The sequence below is a fragment of the Atractosteus spatula genome, chromosome 3 (genome assembly GCF_055471065.1).
Source record: "Atractosteus spatula isolate fAtrSpa1 chromosome 3, fAtrSpa1.hap1, whole genome shotgun sequence".
NCBI lineage: Eukaryota > Metazoa > Chordata > Actinopteri > Semionotiformes > Lepisosteidae > Atractosteus > Atractosteus spatula.
In genome coordinates, this window is record NC_142708.1 from 38,389,330 (window position 1) to 38,410,083 (window position 20,754).

The 20,754-nt window shown below is 36.7% G+C and overlaps 1 protein-coding gene across 1 annotated transcript in view; it reads right to left on the reverse strand.

Annotated features, from left to right (window-relative positions):
* Nucleotides 1–4,246: 4,246 nt before the first annotated feature.
* Nucleotides 4,247–20,754, reverse strand: part of bmp2k (BMP2 inducible kinase) — a 131,265-nt gene continuing 114,757 nt past the window's right edge. Inside the window, exon 16 of the mRNA XM_088910372.1 lies at nucleotides 4,247–7,166. Coding sequence (XP_088766498.1) covers nucleotides 5,737–7,166 — 1,430 coding nt within the window. The 3' untranslated portion in view covers nucleotides 4,247–5,736. The remainder of the gene's footprint in view (nucleotides 7,167–20,754) is intronic.

The following is a 20,754-nucleotide window of genomic DNA, read 5'->3' on the forward strand; positions in this document are numbered from 1 at the left end:
CACTGAAACCTTTGTAGATGCTTCCTTACCAACAGCAAGCTAACAGAATTGTTTATATGTCTATACAAAAAATGCAAAAGGTATACAAAAACACATATATATAAACATCCAATCCAAGAATTATAAACATACAATTACATCTGCTTTTTGTATTTGTATTTTTGTAAGCCCAAGATGACCTTGTACAGATCAGTATGACTTGTTCTTTTTTCATCAGAAATTTCTGAAATAAATTCACAAAAAACTGCTGCATATCAGAATGTTAATTGTAAAATCATTTCATTTTTCATTTTTAAAGTGTTACTGTGTTATGACAAAAAAGGATATATCTGGTAACAAATGTTAGGATTTCATTAACAAGCTGTACATTTTAAAAAAAAATATATTTTGTAGCTTTTACTATGTACAGTTTTTGTAAATTGTGTACAGTTTCTCAAAACTAGTACCACCCTGTGTTTTTTCAGTCATGCTATTTTTAAAGGTTCTTTCCTAAACTAGTGTTAGGAAAGATCCAGTTAATGTTTCTGTAATGAAGTTGAAAAAGATGACTGTTGAAAAACTGACCTCCCAGCCACACACGCAGACTGTGAAACTAATGTATTGTTTCAATTAAGTCATATATACACTGAAACCAAATTAATGAATTGTACACAACTGTCATACATACACAGTATTGATGTGCTGAATCATTGATTTAGTGAAACTAGAGTAATACACATGCAAATATATTGCAATCATGCAAACTCATGTCAAACATGAGGGAATTAAAAATGTCTGATGTTCACTGTTAAACTGAGGGTTATAACTCAATGATGTGGCATTTCAACTGACTTTTCTCAAATTATTGTTGCCCCTGCCTTAATTACATTTCCTAGTTAGGTACAGATGTGTATACCATCATCAGTTTGCTTTTGTTTACACTTTTTCTTGTTGCATTTACTAAATGCTGTAAAATACTAGGCAAATTCTAGGTGATATGTGAATTTATATTAATACTCTAAACATTTTAAGAATTATAGGCAATGTTATGTGAAAGATTTCAACTTTAACATTGATATACTGTACAAATGTACACTGTTGTAAAATACATCCAGTTTTGTGCCCTATTTATATGCTTGGCATTTACTCTTTTTTCATTGCAGTATACTTTTAATGCCTGTTATTTTTTATAAAACCTTTAAACAAATAAGGTAGCAATCAGGTTTAAGGCAAATACGTCTTTATAAGCACGTGTCTGATAAAACTAAGAAGAAAAGACTAGCGTCTTTAATTCTTTGGAGATACAGTATTTGGACTACTTCATACTTTGTAATACATACTTTTTTGTATACAAAATGCATTGTAGCTGTCAGTTTTCCCACATTTATATATGCTTTTCTTCCCATCAAGTACAGCAACCACCTGAGTAAGATGTTGCAGGCTTTAGCTGCCAGTAGCTAGAGTAAATTTATGATATTGCTCTCCACATTAAAGTTTGTGGTGTATTGAATATGGTTAATTTATTTCACGTTCTTGACCTAGGGGTAGTTTACCTACAATGCAGCAGAAATTCTGCAGGGACTTATTTTAAGGCAGTCACTCATCCAATTTTTTCAATTTAACAAACAGTATTGTTTTCCCCAAAATATTTTTTTTTAGTCAAATACTGTATCTCAAGTAGGAGTAATGAGAGTATAATTTATGCTTTAATATCACCTTAATTTTTTTGTTTGCGATATGATTGACTTTTGGTAACACCTGGTTTCATTAGCTAGGTAGAGGCATAGATGAGCTTAAATTTCCTAAATGGATGTAATAAGTATATTCGTTGCCTTGTTTGTATCAAGTTAGGCAATAGAAAAGGAATTTGGAGAGAATCCTTTGTGCCCTTCAAATGGGTAGTGCCTACAGATTTTATTGACTAATTTCAGTGCTCCAGCATCAAAATTCAGTGTGGTACCCCAATATTGGTACTGGAGTACCAGTGTATCTGCAGGTTTTTTCCAGGGTTCTTTAAAGCAGCAACACCTGGAGAGCTGGGAAAAGTTGGTAAATTAAGAAAAAGATTTAAGTCATTAAAAAGCCCAACTGACCCAAAAACCTGTAGACACACTAGCATGCCTGGATCAGTTTTGGGAAGCCCTGGTATAATATCTTCTAAAGATCCTTATTAAACAATCCTTCCAGTTTTTGTTTACTAAATCATTTCAGTTATTCATTTGATTACAATGTATGTGCATTTACATAACTTATTGGGCTGTCTGACACTAAATCATGCATCTTTTTTCACAGAGCATGTGGCAAAAATTAAAATGATTCTTAGGAAAATGTAATAGAATACTTTTCTTTTTTTTGAAGATATTAAAAATACTGAAATTGGGAAATGAGTACAATACCAATTAAAATGCAGCAGCCTTTATGAAACATTTAAAGAAAATATGAATATGTTAACAAATGTGTCTAATAATGAGAAAGTGTCTGGTGTGTTATATTTTGCTGCTAAATTTAATCATTATAATTACCTATTATTTGAGAATATTTATGTGAGGTTTACCCATTATCTGAGAATATTTGTCATTTTTAAAATCCAGATGTATTAAAACATGGATGCCTTGTTCCACCAAATAGTTCTTAGATATAGTACAGGTAAACTGTGTCTGCCTCAATAACTCTTTTATTCTTTTGTCAAGCAAATTGTACAAAACGGTGCTCAATTAGATATTTTGAATCATCATTAACTACATGTTCATTTCTCAGTTCTCTTGATGCAGGAGTTGCCCTGCAGTTTATTACATTTGAGAAATGTGCGCATCTCAATTTTTATGAGGAAATAGTGTAGATCTAATATTTGTCAAATCGTAAATTACAACGTCGACATTCCAAGCTTTCTTTACCTTTGTGTTTCTACAGAGGACTCAGTAATGTGTGTTTTTGCATGTAATTTATCAATGACTAATTGCATGTTTTGCATAATAAGGTACACCAAGTGGATTGTGTTGCACTCATTTGTTTAAAGAAATGTGTATGTCTATTTTAATTTTTTTTACACTAAAAAAGTAAAAAGAAAAGAAAAAAGAAAATTCCATGCCCTAGGGTGGTAGGCAGAATATTGATCTTTCATGAATCAATGAAGACAAAAGTTGTGTAATTCCAAAAGCCTTTCCTTAACCTATGCTTTTTTAAAATTATGGATCTTTAAAGGCATTAGGCTTGCAAGAAGATGTCAAGAGCTTCTTTCCCAATGAAATTGGTTATGTCTATTCAGATAATCAAGTACACAATTCACCTAGTATTTCCAACAATGCAAATTACATAAAATCCCAGTAAGGGTTACATAAATGAAAAACATACTGTACCTTTGATTTTTGGAAGTGTTGGTGTAGTTAGATGGCTCATTTTTAAGTTTGCTTTAATCATGCATCTGTCAATCCTGGATCTGTTATAGCTTGCTTGGAATAATTATATGAATGTTTTTTGAACAATAACAGATATTTTTATCATGTCTTCTGAACTTGAAATAAAATACTAAATTACCATTTTGTTAGTAAAACTGTGCTGGAACACTTTTCTTTAACACTATGTATGTTTTTGGCTTGTCTTTGTCTTGTTTTGAAATACAATTTATTTTGAAATACTTGTAATGTTACTGGTTATACTGTAGGTTATAGTTAACAGTGGTGATTAAGTGTCCAGCTGGGCCAAAAACCAGCAGACACTGGGGTCCCTTTGGTCCAGGACTGAGAACCACTGTTCTTAATTGTATTTGTTGCATCTCCTACTCATTTGCCAATGAATCGGACAGACATTGTCCGGACAGACAAGTATTTTACTTAATAAATAAAATTAAAATTTTAAGTTTGCAAAAAATAAAAATAAGACTAACATAGTATAATACAGCCCTCTGTTCCCATCATGTGTTAATAATGTGTACACTTACTCAGGTGTTTTGTACATTAAAAGCCTGATTGCAATACTTCAAATTTAATTATATAGCCCTATGTAATTATATTGATAACTTATCAATTATATTGATAGGTTAATACATGCTTTTTATATAAAATTAAAGAAGTTACTTTTAAAACACTTTTATCTCTATTGTAATGCACACTGATGACACTAAAGTCTTTCCTTTCAATTTTATAATTACATCATGCACTGTTAGTAAAGAATATGAACCATCCTTGGGGGAAAAAACACTAAGTTTGATTCACAGGAAAAATCACAAATGATAGAATCTAAATGATCACATCACAAGAACAGATTAACTCAACATTTTATTGCATTATAAGACAGCAGAACAGCATGATAAATATAAGAAAAAATATGAAACGTTAGAACATTAAAAAATGCCTTTCTCATAGAAGCATTAATTCAGAGTAATTCCACAGATGGAAAAATGTGACCATTTGTCGTGCTTTGTTAGTCAGGATTTAACTGCTTACAATGGTTAAATACTCTTTAAAGGTTCTCGGTGTAAATTCTATTTACATAACAAAATATGTATGCAATTAAATCAGGCCAAAATCATGCCTGCTGTTTTTCAAGTATGAAAATCAGATGTATCTAGAAAGTACATGCTTTTTATAGAGTTAAAATAAAATGTTTGATTTGATATTTTTTTCAACAAGTCAATTTTAATGAATACAGTTAATTTCTTATTTTCCCTTTCTGATGCACATCTCTGTTTTTCCAAGCATTAATTACATTTCACGATCTTATAAGGTACATAACTATTAATTGTAGGTCTTTTTCCCTGTAGTTTCTATCTAATAAAACACACAGTATTCATCTGTACAATTAACTATATGGTTATACTTAAATTTTATATTGCTAAATTATGTTTTGAAGTATCACCTTTAAACTGGAAGAAATACTGCTATTTGACCTTGTTTTAATGGATCATCACAGCAAAATTAAAGTTAATCAATATTTAATACCACACATTTTCTGATGTTACCATGGAAGTTTATTACTGTTATGCAAACACAGAAATTAAGAAAAGACTAAGAATTCTTAAATATTTGACCAAATGCAGCTGGTGGGAAAATGCACCTTAAAATCAAGTCCCTCTCCTTCTGCCTTTCAAAAATGAGGAATTATTTCACTACAACTTTCCTCTTGCTGTTTAAATCTAAAAAAAATGTATTTGATGAGTTAAAAAAAAAGGTGACAAGTAAATTAAAGGCCTTTGCCAAAACAAAAATTGTTTTGGTAATTCCAGCCTTGTAATTGTAATTCAAAGGTTCTATGCAGCATGGTGGGGCTTTGCCCATAAGGCTTTGTGGTGTGAAATGAAACTTATTAGTAGATCAAGCAGGAAGCCACCACATAGCGCTTCACAGCCACTAAAGGATGTGTTAATGGAACTAGCTCTTTGTCACAGTAAGTTTTCAGTCATACCAAAAGATTGTTATATTTATTAAAGAAAAGGAAATTTCTTCTTTAAATCAGTCCCTTCAAATCCAAAGCAGCCCCGTGAACCAAAATAATGTCATGACAATGCAGCATATAAGCTCCTTTACTAAAACAGGTATGCACTAACAGTTAGTGCATACTAGAATCTTGTATGCCACAAGACATTTGAAACTGAAAGTTCAGTGAAGTACTAAAATACAAAAGTTGCATCGATGTCCTTGGTTAATTGAATACAAAGAACCACAGTTTTGCAAAGCTGCCACCTGGGAGGATTTATCCATCTGAGATTTTTTTTTATACTTTGCAAAATCCATAGACCTTCAGTGCTGGAAGACTACATATTCATTGTTTGGTGGGAAAAGGAGCTGCTCCAAAGGGATCTAGCTCCACCTGTGGTGCCTGTTGCATCACACTGTGAACAACTAGTTCTGTGAAAGGTATAGCACCAAAGTCATCAATTTTATTCCCATCTCCACTATGAAAGGCTCCATGTACAGAAATCGATCTGGGTCTACCACTATTTGAGCTCAGATCTCCTCTGTTGTCCCCCAAACCTTGGTGTTGCGGATGCCTTCCAATTTCTTGTGGATAGAATGGCTTTGCACCAAATGGGTCTAACATGGCCTCCTCAGTAGGCAAGGATGCTCCTTTGTCTTTCACATCACCAGGAGTTATGCTAATATTCTCCTTTGAATCTGATGTACTCAGAAACTCATTGCTACTCTGGGAATCCCTTCTGCCTACTTTCTTGTGTCTGCGGACTCGCTCTGGTGTGCGGAAACTTGGCTTTGAAGTCTTCCTACCAGTTGTTGGCGTTCCGTGATGACGCTTACCATTGCCACTTGCATTTTCCTGCTTTGTTCGCCTTTGTCTTGAGGACAGTTTTTGAAGACTACGTTGTTTCATCTTTTGTTGTTGAGTAGTAGGGACCTCATCAAAAAACACTTGACCAAAAATATCCTCCTTACTCTTGGTGACTGGCATTGAATGTCCAGGTTGAAAAGGAGTACAACCAAATACATCAACACTGTCGGGGGAAACAGGTGGTGTCTGACCAAGGGAAACATCTCCTGTCTTGCCTGTTTTAGATAAATTTCGGTTGAAAGGAGCTTTGGTGAAAACATCAAAGTCATCCATAGCCTGTTCTGAAGTTACTGTTTTGAATGGTGCTTGGGCAAAGATGTCTGTTTTTTCAGCTCTACTCTTTGATGGCCCAGTTCCAAGGAAGGGTACAGCTCCAAACACATCAACTTCCTGAGTAATTTTAGCCACCGTATTGGGTGACTCTGGGGGAGTGATCAGGGATGTGCCAGACTCCCCTCTCTTAGTACTGTTTGTTCTCAGCAGGGCCTTTTCTCCAACTGGCCTCACTGCTTGAAATTTTCCCTTGCTCTGTTCATAATCAGAGTCAGAACTGTGCTTGTCTTCATCATCATCTTCCACTTCCTCTTCAGAGTCCATGAGCAGGGGCCGCTGTCCCAAGTTCTCTGGCTCTGTGTCATTGTCATCAATAAATTCTCCATGTTCACTGTTCAGAGCCTCCTCGTCCTCTTGCTCATCTTCCTCACTGCTCTTTGGGGATGGGGGATCAGACTCAAAGTCACTGTCTGACTCATCTCCAACTTTCCTTGAAGGTTGTCCAGGCTGCCCAGGTTTTTTTGTGCCCTTGTGTTCCTTACTATGCAGCTCTTGCTTCTGCACTGAAACTGCACTGTTTCCTGCAGGGGCCTTTGAGTCTTCACCTAGCAGCTCTGACCCTTTTAAATTGGAACCTACAATTTAAAGAAACATAAAGTAGTAAAGTGTATGCTGTAATACTGCAAAACATTCTTTCTCCTTAATAATATCTTTTTTCTTCATTGCAAAAGAACTAAATCAACCCCTTAGTAACAGAAATGATTGGGCATATGCGATAATTATTTAATCAATTGGAAGTCAAATTTGGACAAAACTGAGAAAGAAAAAACACAGAAAGGAATCAATATACCCCGCTTATCAAAAGAACAATGTCTTTTTCACATCAGTATTTTGGAGGCTGGATTAAGTGAACATTCACATTCACAGCCTGCAATTTGTAACCTGGCAAGATGATGTAAAGATCTGTTTTTGATCTTTAATACACATTAGCCACGATGTCTCCACAAAGACTGACAGAGAGTCATTAAACCTAGACACCTGTTACTACAGAACTTATGGCATCCTGATTGCATAGCACTACATTGATCAAATTCTGAGACCTCATGTGCTGCCCTTGCCGAGGGCTCATCATGACATGATCATATCAGTGGTCAAAAAGTCTCAATACTGCTCAAACAAAGGCTGTAACAAAAGTCATCTTGTGTGTTGAAAATATCCCAAATTTCTACGTTAGACATTAGCCCCATGTGGTATAAGATGGGACCACATGTGGCATTTAGACCATTGAATAGGCAAATACTTTATCCAATACAGCTTCTGAAGCTGAGAAAAGACAGATTTTTTTATTTTAAACTGCATGAGCATAGGAGAGGTAGAAGTGTTACAGATATTAGTGTATTTATGATTAGTGTAAACAAGACATGTTATTTAAAGTCTGTTAACAAATCTTTTCGAGACAAGGGTAAAAACTATTGATGGGAAAATTACTAATACAAGAATCTTCAGGCAGAAAAAAAAACTTACTTCTATTATGTGTAAGAGTATGGAAGCTTAGAATTAGAGGACATGGTCTTTCTTAAACCATGTTAGAGAACATTGAACAAGCAACAGTGTTCACACAGAGCAGGTGATGTTTAATTTGTATAATGCGCTAGCAGACATTATGAATACCGTGTTCAATTTTGGTTGCCACATTAAAAAAAAAGTTATTGCTGCTCACAAATCAATACAGATAAGAGTAATTAAATTGTCATAAAGGAATATCCTGCACTGACAGACTAACAAAGCTGATGGGACTTCATCCAAGTATTCAAAATCCTTCTACTGTAGGTCACATACCCCATCAGATTCAACAGTTATTGAGGAGTAAACTAAGATACCCAGTCATTTTGCTAAAGCCATTACCGTATTTTGTTTTCATGAAAGATGAGATCCTCAAATCAATTAACTGGAAGCAACAAAAAAAGCTAGATGATCCATACGTCATTCTCTCTTTGGAAACGTTTGATGTTATTATATTAATGCCAAATATAAAACAGCATAATTAATTGAAGCATGTTATGTTTACTTAAGATTGGGTTGGTAGCACAGTGGTATGTTGCTGCCTCAAAATACTGGGAACCTGGGTTCAATTCCTGGGGTGCTTTCATGTGTAGTTTGTATGTTCTCCTTGTGTTTGTGTGGGATTTCTCCAGGTGCTCTGGTTTTCTCCCACAGTTCAAAGAAATACTAGTAGGCATCCAGCCTATGGTGTATTCTACCTTGTGCCCGTTTCTGCCTCCCCTGTGACCCTGTATTTGATATCCATTAGAAAACAGATGGATGGATACATGGATGTCAGTACAAAAGACATTAATGTAATTTTCCTTACAACAATATTGTGAAGTTGTTGTAGTTTCAAGTGATAAATTTGTTTTGATGCTCAGTAAAAAAATTCTGTCACTAAAAACTGAATGAACCTTGTAATTTACACGTTTTCACATATGTTCTCTAAACCTAACACTAACTCATTTTCTAGCTGATTATCCAATACAGGGTCACGGGGGAGCAACAGGTACAAGACAGAATACAACCTGGATGGGACGACACTCAATCACAGACGGGACACAAAAACACTCACACTCACAGCAGTGTTTCTTTTCCCACACGTCAATAAACATACCAGTAGGTCTTTGGACTGTGGAAGGAAACCAGAGAACCACACAAACACGAGGAGAGCATACAAACTCCATGCAGATAGCACCATAGGACTCAAGGGCCAGCAAGGCAGCAATGCTTGTCAGTGCTACAGTACTTCTCACTTGCTACTATCCATATACCACAAAATATGAACATTGCCTTCTTGGAAAGAAAGGAAACATGTTTTGGCTCTGGAGCCTTCTTCAGGTGTGAAGAAACGAAACGTTGCATTTCCTTTCTTTTCAGCATGGAATAAACACGTAACATGTTCCTTTGCAGCCTACACATACTGACACGGCGAAATATTCCTTAGTGTTTGGCACTTTCATCACAAGAATGCTAAAACTAAATAGAACCAGAACAAACATTTATAAAACTGGCTTACAATCTGCTCCTGATGTTGCCATGATCTGCCTTGATTCATCTTTCAGGCATATCTCAACTGAATGTGGCCATCATAGCACTGTATGTTTGACTGTATTCTATAGAGCTCATGTCAGGATTCTGAGGAATCCATGTAAACAGTTACACAGCTGTTATTTGAACACTGGAAACTTTAATTTACTACTAAGAAATGTTCTTTCAGATGGAGTCATTATCATCTTTGAGGGCATTTTGTTTCATTGAGTTAAACTGAAAATATGTGCACATCTGCCAGGTTGTACTCTTTCTGCTTCCTGCACACAAAAAAGACTTTCAGAACCCTATATAACACTTTAATTAGCAATTCAAATGTCCTACTTAAGGAAAAGTTCACACATAAGAACTATATACAGGACTTTCTTAAATCTTAATTATAAAAATTGTAAAAATGTATGCCTCATTTAGTAAAAAATATTTTACTCAAACCAAAATCCATCTTTTTACTCCAACAGTAGTATTGCTATGGCCAGTCAAAACTATCTATTTTATTTTTCACTGAAAATTATGCACATGATGCACTGATGGACATATACTTAAAAGTTTATTTTGAAATATACAAATAACAGTGCTGTACCTCTGCTTGCTATCTGAGGATACTCTTTGAACTGAAGGATTTAATTCTAGGAACAATTACACAGATGGACTTTGTTTTAATACAAAAAGGTTTAAGGAAAACAATAAAAATACTAGAGAGGGAGGGGGCACATCTTAAGACTGGAAACATGATTAAGGCTTTGTTCTGGACATTGTAACAATACTTCTTAGCTCTTTTAAATTCTGTAATACCAAAGGGATTTAGCATTAGTTAAATCTGGATTATCTGACTGTTCTTTTTATTTCCCAAGGTACAACCTTGATGACAATGTTAAACATTTTAGAACTCAAAAATCCTAACAGTTTGGACAGTATTAGAACAGAAGGCAAAAAGAAAAGAATTACAGATGTCATATGGTCAGAAAGTTGTTTTCTTTCTGTAATATTGCTGTACCTTTTGATCTCTAAAAATAAACAGCAGTAAAGATTTTACATTATATGAAGGCACTACTAAAAATAAGAGTAAGAAGTAACTACAGCAATGTATAAAAAGTACAGTCTCTTGATTCTTTCATTCTACATATTAAGACATATCTTACCTTCACCTAGTCTTCACCTAGGCTTAACAATAGATACATTCAACCTAATGTGACAAATAACACAGATTTTACAAAAATAACTGTTATTAAACAAAAAAAATCAGCCAACATTCAGCCGTGTGAAAAAGTATGTGCACCCTTACCGCTTCATATCCATTGAGAAGGTAATTAGAATCAGGTGATGCTTAACAAGTGCACATGATTAGCTAATAATCAAGAATTGATTTTTACTTGTATATAAAATCAAAAACTTGACAGTATTGTCTGGAGCATTCAGGTGGTAACACATACCAAGAGGTATGTGAGTCAAGGGATATCTGTGACAGTCTCAGAGAAAGAATCATTCCTGCTCATCAGTCTGGGAAGGGTTATAAAGCCATTTCCAAATAATATGAAATCCATTTTTCCACAGTGAGAAAATAATTTACAGATGCAGCCATTCAAAACAAGCGGGCGATACCGCATTATTTTGCGGTGCGCTTTACGCAGTCTACCGTGAGTTACCGTAAATTCTCCTAAAGTACTGCAAGCAAAATAATAGTATCCGGAATTTCCGCAAGGTGGAGCTAATAAAGCTCAACCTCTCATGTTTGAGCTGTCGCCATCAAAGTCTTTAACGAAGATATTACTAATAGTATTAATAATGAATGACCTTGGACAAGCTGTAAACTCAAAGTATTGCCCTGGTCCACATTCTTTTTTTCATTGACCATCTTTGTAAAAGTAACACCACAGCATTTCGCAATAACGCATTTGTTTCCAATCATGCAAAGTATAGTAATTTTTGAGAGTCTCCGATTCACCATGCCTTTTACATGCTCATAAAAGAGATTGATTTAGGAACATAAACATATTACTGTATGCAAACTGTACTGTATACAGTATGTATATGTATATTTAATGTCTTTACTGTGCCCGTTTTAGTATTGAATATTTATATGGAATTTTACCACTGAAGGGAAATCTTAGTAGCTGAGCATAAAAAGAATAGGAGCATACTGTAACGCGTGTGAAGGCCATAAACGATATTAATTTTGGAACATAAACATACAGTATATGGCTGGTCTCGGTACTTTAAAGAAAACATACACACCAGTATTCTATTTCTCCCTAAACATTTTAAGCATCGAAGTCTTTAACTAACGTGATACCGGAGTCAACAAGCATACTTTTAGAATTTGATTGAAAGGGAATATAATATGGAATCGCGTATCTAAAGAAATTAATAACGATATAATTATATTCATGTACCGCAACACAAGAATTGTACACGCTGTATGATGTCTGTTGATAATGTTTGTAGGGCTTTTTCAACACACCTCATATGACCTCGCCGGTGGCACTGTGGGTTAGGTTCCTGACTACCATCTCACATGCTGGGTGTTCAAATCCCGCTGGAGCCATGACTTTTTTTCACCAAACATTTCTTTGAAAAAATAAAACGTTTCCCTGGCTCAGAGATTAAATAAAACTTCACTTGCACCAAACAAATTTATATTTCTAAATATCACAACATGATCAAATTTAAGTCATTTTAATAACAATGAATAGTCTATGCGTTACAATATAAACGCGTTACACCTATGCGTTACAATATAAACATTTATATTGATTTAAATCGCGTTTAAATGGCCTTTATTTAAAACCCATAAATAAAGCTGATACTGTTTAGACTTTTAATTATTTAAAACTGTATTACAGCAGCACAATGCACAATGCAACGTAAATCGCTATCTTCGTCTTCTGCGTAATAATGTTCACCTCTCTGTCCAGCAAATTAACAATAGTAATAATAATGAACTTTATTGTATATGGCGCCTTTAAAGGTGGCTCCTCAAAGCGCTTTACAGGATAAAAACAATAACAACAATACTGTTAGGCTGGGCAAACGATTTTTTTTAAAGAAATACAAAATGAGATATAATGATGTGTTCCGGCTTAGACATTAACGAAGAGCATAACACGTGGGCGGCCAGCGGGAGTATTTTCAAAGTAGAAGGGGGCGAGATTTCCAGCGAAAGACACCTCCCCCCCTCCAAAACCAAGTAAGTACAGTACTTACTAGTTAAGAAAGCTAGGCTCCTCAATGAAATCGCTTTAACATGCTAATGCGTTGGTGTAACAGTCCGGGCGTGGCAAGCTTCTAATGTCAACCCGACTACGGCGAAAGGAACCCTTCTTTCATTGGAAGACAATGAACATATTCTAGCCCTAAATGAATTAATAGCAAACATGGTTTACATAAAAGACATTTTTCCAAGAAAGTTTAGCCTTTGTCACTAATGAAACCACTAAATAAAGACATAAATATAGAAATCTTAAGATTTTTAAAATACATGACTTTGCTAAAATTTATTTAAAAATAAAAACGATTACAAACGCCAGCGGAGAGAGAGAACAGGGGAGGGATGTTGGTTTTGCATAAGGGGCGGGGTTATGGAAATGAGGTCTATTTGGGAATGTGGAGTTACATGTTCTGGCTGTTTGTGAATTATCGTTGTTGAGTATGGAGTGTTGAGGTATTGATTTTGTGCAATGCTTTTTGTTGAAAATTGAGGTGGATTTTGTTTATGACAAAGAGGATAAACTGGGATGGGAGGAGGGTTTGGTTTTGCATAAGGGGCGGGATTATGATAATTGACTAATTTGAGAGAGTTTGCGGGCTATTTTTGGTTTGTATTACGAATAATTCGTACAAGATATTGAGATTTGTTGATAATTGGAGGACGGTTTTGCTTTAATGGTTTGATATATTTGATTTTGTATTGTGGTTGTTATCTATGTTTTTGGTTGGTATTATGTTTATATGGTTGTTTTTGTTGGTTGGTCGTTATTATGGTTATGTTTATTGTGTCATTTTTTTTTCCAAAGTAAAGTATATTAATAAACTTTCAGCATAGCTTTCTCCCCATTTAGATTTATTTTTCTTGGGATTTTGGGATCAAAATCTGGAAAGATTAGATTAGTAATCGTTTTTATTTTTTAAATACACTTTAGAAAAGTGTAATCTATACTAAAAAGCTATATTTATTTAATACCACTCGATACTTATATTAATGGAGTTTAGTTGATACTGTTTAAACTTTTAATTATTTTCCATAATATTGCTATTCTAAGCAAGGAGCGCTTCACCCTGCCTGCTTTGGGAATAGTTGGCTTATTCCTTCCCTGCCTCACCGAGGGCAGACCCTGCCAGGCCCTTGTCGACACCGGTTCGACCATCACCCTGCTGCGGCCTGGTGTCCTGCCGGGCACTGAGGCAGCCGGACCCCCAGGGCGCTCACCGTGCACTTTGGGGCTGCGAGGGTGAAACACCCCTTCTACCTTGCCCCAGTCTGTGTGGACTGTATCCTGGGATTGGACTGGTTGCAGCAGGTGGGTGGTTGCCTTGACTTGGGCGTGAGGGACGGGGTGCTGCGCCAGGGGTGGCGGGTACCCTCCAGCGGCGAGGTCAGGTGGCAGTTTGTGGTGTTGCGGTCGCTCTGTGGGGCAGTTCTCCAAGTGGTGCATGGCCAGCCGGAGGCTGCCAAGCAGTGACCTCGCCGCTGGAGGGCACCTGCCACCCCCGGCGCAGCACCCCGTCCCTCACCTCCAAGGCCTCCCACAGTGACTTCGATGCTTAAAATGTTTAGGGAGAAATGGAATACTGGTGTGTATGTTTTCTTTAAAGTACCGAGACCAGCCATATACTGTATGTTTATGTTCCAAAATTAATATCGTTTATGGCCTTCACACGCGTTACAGTATGCTCCTATTCTTTTTATGCTCAGCTACTAAGATTTCCCTTCAGTGGTAAAATTCCATATAAATATTCAATACTAAAACGGGCACAGTAAAGACATTTAAATCTTTCTACGACCGACCAACGCACCACGTGTGCCCCTGTCGGTCAACCAATCACGTACTGTGGTATTTTGCGTCAACGCGCGTCAGGATGCGCGAGGCCGTAGCCAATTACCTCCGGTACGTGTCTGTACCGCGCACTTTGAATAGCTGCATCTGTACAAATGGATAAAGCCAATCTACTCAGGAGTGGGTGTCTCAGCACATATACCCCAAGATCTGACCGTATGATGCTCCTAGAGATCGCACTGAACTCCAAAGCTACATCCAGGGATCCATAGGCCTCTGTCAATACAGTAAACAGTAAGAGTTTATGATTCTACCATTAGAAAAAGACTGACCAAGAACAGCTTTTGTGAAGGGTACAGTGTCCCATATTAACAGGACAGTGGGCTCCATATACAAAAGCACTTAATAACATTGTGATAACCAACACTGTCTAAAAGGATTATTCAGTGAACTAATAAACACCATCAAATTGCATTATTAATTTGTCAGATTATGTGAAGATTGCCTACTATATTTTACTACTTATTACACATTCAATGCATTCTTATTTAATATCCTTTTCATCAGCAGGTTAGTGGAGTCGCCATGGGCACCAGGATTGGACCTAGCTATGCCAATATTTTTTTCGGCTGGGTAGAAGAATGCTTCTTTGCTTCCTATACTGGCTTAGTCCCTGACCTCTACAAGTGATACATCAATGACTGCGTCGGTGCTGCTACATGCTCTAATGACCAGCTTGAGCACTTCCTGCATCAATCCACTAACTCTCACCCATCCCTCAAATATACAGTTAACATATCTTCCACTACTCTTCCATTTCTAGACATAAATTTATCTATTAACCATCCATGACTCTGTGCCTTGGTCTATTACAAACCCACAGATTCACATAGCTATCACCTGTACAGTTTTTTTCACCCCACTCACACCAAAAACTCTCTCCCCTTTTAACAGTTCTTCAGGCTACATCGACTCTGCAGTGACGACATGGATTTCCAGAACAAAGCACTCAAAATGCATTATTTTTTCATCAACAGAGGATACCCCACCCAGGTTATCAATACGGCCCTCACCAGGGCCAAAAACAGCCCTTGGATCATCAACTCGATCAGGAACTCCCGGTTTCACAACCGCATTCTCTTGGTGCTTCCCTACCACCCTAACACACTTTCTATCCCCAGGACCATCATTAACAACAACTCTATTTTTCAGGACGATCCCTCCATCGGTACCCTTTTTTCCGACCACCCAATCTACACAAATCTCTTGTTCACAGCTCCCATGACCGCACTCGGCAATCATCCCCACCAGGCACCTTCCCCTGCAATAGAACTCGCTGCATCACCTGCAAATGCCTATCTAACAACATGCTCATTCAGGGCCCCTCAGGTCAATTCCAGATCACCCAGATGACATCCTGTATCTCCAGCAACCTCATTTACTGTGTCTCTTGCAAAAATGCCCAGCTATCTACGTTGGGGAAACTGGAAGGAGACTAAGAAACTGCTTCAGAGCAAACTGAGCTGTGACGATTAAAGATTTCTCTAAGCCAATAGTTTCTCATTTTACCTCAGATGGCCATGATCACACTGATCTCTCTGTCTCTGTTCTCAAAGAAGGTTTTCTCAACTCCCGCAGCAGAAAGACAACAGAAATGAAACTTATCCTGAAACTAGGTTCACACCTTCCCCCTTCTCTCAATGACAGACTTATTTTCGCATAATCGTCTCTATTCTCATGCAAGTTTTGACTTTACATCTCTCTCCCCCCCTCTCCACTTTGCACTTCCTGAGTGGCCTCTCTTTCGTTTTCAGCATAGAATAAACCTATTACCTATTCCTTTACACCAGAGGTGCCCAACCAGTCCATCGTTCGCAATAAATAAATAAAAAAATAAATGGGCTATTTGACTATTCACTTTTTTCGATAGCCTAAAAATGTATTCAGATCTGTGTATGTAATGTCATACATTTTACTGCCCCTGTGTGTGTTTAACCCTTGTCGAATGGGTTGTAAAAGTCTCTTCCCTGAGTGCTGGCTGACACTGGAAAAACACAGGAGCTCCGTAAATAGTGTTGTGTGTGCTACCCAAAAACGTTCTCTCTTATTGCCGCACTAACCCCACATTCGCTACAGTGCATAGTGGAGCGGAACAAACTGGTGGTGACAAATTCTCCAACAGTTTGATAAGTTTGATTGTCTTTTTGATAGTTGTAGTGTTTGAGTGAAAATAATGAAGCAAAGAGACCGAAAACTTACATGATTATGATTATCTCAACTAGCAGCAGTCGGTTTTCACGAGGCCTAATACAAGAGAGAAAGCGGCAATCATTGCATCATTCCGTGTGACCCACATCCTAGCCAAACACAAAAAGTCATTGAGGGATCGAAAAGTAATAAAAAAACGTTTGCTGAGGCTGCTGACTTGCTGTTTGGACTTGCTGATAATTTTTGTTATCAAAAACAAACATGTTTGTTTGGCAAGGTTCAGACAGCTGTTGCCTGAAATCAAAGAGTTTCTCAAGTTGTCTAAACATGGTGAATATGCCCAATTAGACGATGACCAGTGTCTTCTGGATTTAGCATTCCACACAAACTTTACTGAACTGCTAAATGAGCTGAATGTCAAGCTGCAGGGACACAATAAAAATTTAATCAACATGATCAGCAGTCAACGCGTTAAAAAAAATTACAAGTGTTCTTAAGTAAGCTGCTCAGTGCCAATGCTCACATTAAAGTAGGATATTTTTTTTTTCTAAAATGGGGAACATTACTTGTTCACTGTAGCATGAGTCACTTATTTTTATTTGCTGTCATTTTAGTGATGGGTATCGTTATTGTACTGATGTGTCCACAGTCTGTTTTCCTTATATCAGAGCTTCAAATTCACACTGGTAGATAACGCAGGACTAGCAAATGAAAAAGTAGATCTTACATTAAAGTAGGTTGGGCACCCCTGCTTTACACATATAATGTCTTGCAAATATATATTTTATATAGGAACAAGTAATTGGTTTATTCCATGCTGAAAAGAGAAGAAAGAAAACACAACATTTCGGCTGTGGAGGCTTTTCAGGTGTGAGCCATATATATTGCAGGACATATATACAATACAAACATTCACCCCCAGAAATGTTGCCCCAATTACTTGAATTAGAAATTATGTATACTCTTGTAAACATATTTTTTAATCAACACTTGAATGTTTAAACTGAATTTTTTTTTTATTAAATAAGTTTTTCATCACTAGGAAATGTTGATGTCAATATGCCAGGGTCAGATATCATCTCCAAGTTCTTCAGTATAGATTAAAATTTAAGTACTGTGCCATATACAGACAGGAAGGGTTACTGCATTAGCTTTGCATAGTTGATGGGAGGTGCAAAGAGGACTCCAGTCTTGTCACACTTCGGTGACTTTGGTTTTGTCACAGTTTAAATGAAAGAAACTTTGAGTCATCCAGGTTTTAATGTCAGAGAGTGCAGAGACAGTCACTGCAGTGTCAGGGTTAGTATGGACATAAATCTGAGCATCATCAGCACAGAATGATATTTCAGACCATGTAATTTTAATAGGTGACCAAGTGGGAACATGTAAATGCTAAATAATAAGGGGGGGCAGTATTGAGCCCTGAGGAACATCAGACTTAACAAACCCAACTTCAGAACTGAAAAACTGAAGTTGCCCCCAAGAGAAACAAAGTGTCAGAAGGTAAGAGTTGAACCATTTAAGAACAATGTCAGAAACTCCAAACACAGTCTCAAGACAAGAACATAAGATGTCATGGTTAACGGTGTCAAAAGTAGCACTGAGGTCTAGGAGAATAAGCATAGAGAACTGAAATCAGAAGCCATTAAAAGCTCATTAATGACTTTAATCATGGCTGTTTCTGTACTGTATAATTGTCTGAAACAAGGCTGGAAGGGTTCAAAGAGGTTATTTACAATGAGATGTTCATTTAATTGATTGCAACAGCATGTTCTAGAACAGATATCTAGGATTGGTTAGGGTATTCTCAATGATATGGGAGTAGCATCCTTGTATTCCATCAAGTGATCTTTCCAAAGCTGAAGATGTACATTCAAAGCGGAAAGACGCCACCAATGTTCCAATGTTCTAGTTTGCAGGAGACTGACTTCATTGAGTACAACTGGTCAGTATACCATGGGGCAGAGCGAGTAAAGGAGATGGTTCTAAATAACACTTGTACCTTGTCTTCCAAAGTAACAGAGTTAGAAAAGCAGGACAATGAAGACAGAGCAGAATTATCAAACCTACTTTGGTTAACTGATCGCTAATTGTGAAAACTTAGAGCGTGAAGGTATAGAGTGCAAGACAGGAAATTCTAAATTAAAGAGAACAGTCAGATGATCAGAAAGACCTAGTTCAAGATAAGTGGGAAACAAAAGAGTCATTTGTTATGACTAATTGTGACCTTTGCTGTAAATTGGGCTGAGTACAAACTGTGTGAGATCAAAGCATTCCAACAAAGCCTAAAAAGGCATTATTATACTTGGGAGGTCTATAAACCATAACAAGGATAGCAAAGTGGGGAACACAGACATTTAAAACAAGGTACTGAAATGAAGAAGGCAGAGGTACAGTAACAAGACTCATGCAGAAAAAGAAATTATAAATAACAATTATGCACTCACCACAGTCAGAAGGGTGAGATTGCTCAAATAAACCATAATACGGAGGTTTTATACGTTGATATAGTTGATTAGTATGACTGCCTTATTGTTTATAGACTGGGTGTTGTTTGAAGGCAGCATAGACTGGTTAGGTCAGCAGCACTGTGAGACATTCTAGCAGCCTGGCACTGAAAGACAGGCTAGAAGAGGTAGGCAGAAATCTGTCTCTGGAGGTGCGGTGGATGTATTGTGTGGGTCCAAATATCCCAGTAATGTTCAAAGGTAGATTTTTCAAGGAAAAAAATACTTCTGAGATGCAGTAATTGCAACAAGGTGTACCTTACAGGCATTATGGTGGAATCCAGGAGATCAAGAAAAAAACTGGATCAGGGGATTGCAGGTAGTTTCGAAGAGCACCTTGATTCAGCTGTGCGGTATGTAGAAAGTCAGCAGTGGAGATGAGAATCACAGTGGTAGTCAATTTGCAGAGAAAAACCAATAAACAAATAGTGTAACACTTAGCCGTGAATGTAAAGATTAGTGGTAGGAAAATGAGGAAGAAAATAATAGTATAAGTAAAGTTTTTAAAATAAATTTTTAAATTCTTTTGCATCCACATCTTAATGTGAGACAGACATGCATGTTGTACAGAAACATCAGCAATAGTATCTGATCTGCAAATAAATCTGGAATGTCAGCAGCACAGTAGAGAAATCCAGTTCTATTATGACAAACTAACAGGCGGTATGTAAATATTAAAAAGTATACGACCACAGGACAGAATTTTCCTGACAAAGTGGGATGACATCAGATTTTTGAGAGAATTTGAAGTAGAATGATATTTGTTAAATAGTGTTTTTTTTTTAAAAGCAGATGTGATAGAAGCAGACTTTAAACCAACTGGAAGAAGACAACATTTCAGGGTGTTAAAGTAAGGTAGGTCTCATTTTACCTATTAACTGAGTTAAACAGACGGCATAAATAGCTGTAAAATGATAAAACTCACTCGTGAAAGTGGAAGAGGATTAGGTTGTCATGATTCCAGGAAGTGATAACAGTAACTGCATAATATTATGTACTGTATTATGTTATGAAATAACTGCATGGATGTATTACACTATTTAGTCTTTACTGGAATGCAACGTTATTAGCAGGTTGCTGCATTTTACTGATGAAGAAGAATTAGTACAACCCCCCCCCCCCCCCCACCAGGACTCAAATATAGAATCAACAGAATCCTCAAGCAAAAAATAGCTACACAAGGTGACATTTTTTAAGACTGCCACTACAAAACCTTTTAAATTCACCAAATTCATTCTACAGGGGGCATTGCCTATTTTCTATTAGTTGAAGGGACAGTGAGATCTAGAAAGTCTACTTTGTGGTCAGAAATGCCAAATTCAAATACTTGATATTTCCGACCTTTCACACCACAACAATTACTTAAAATCTAATGTTTAGCCATACTTTATGTGTTAGGAAATTAACATGCTTAATAAAAA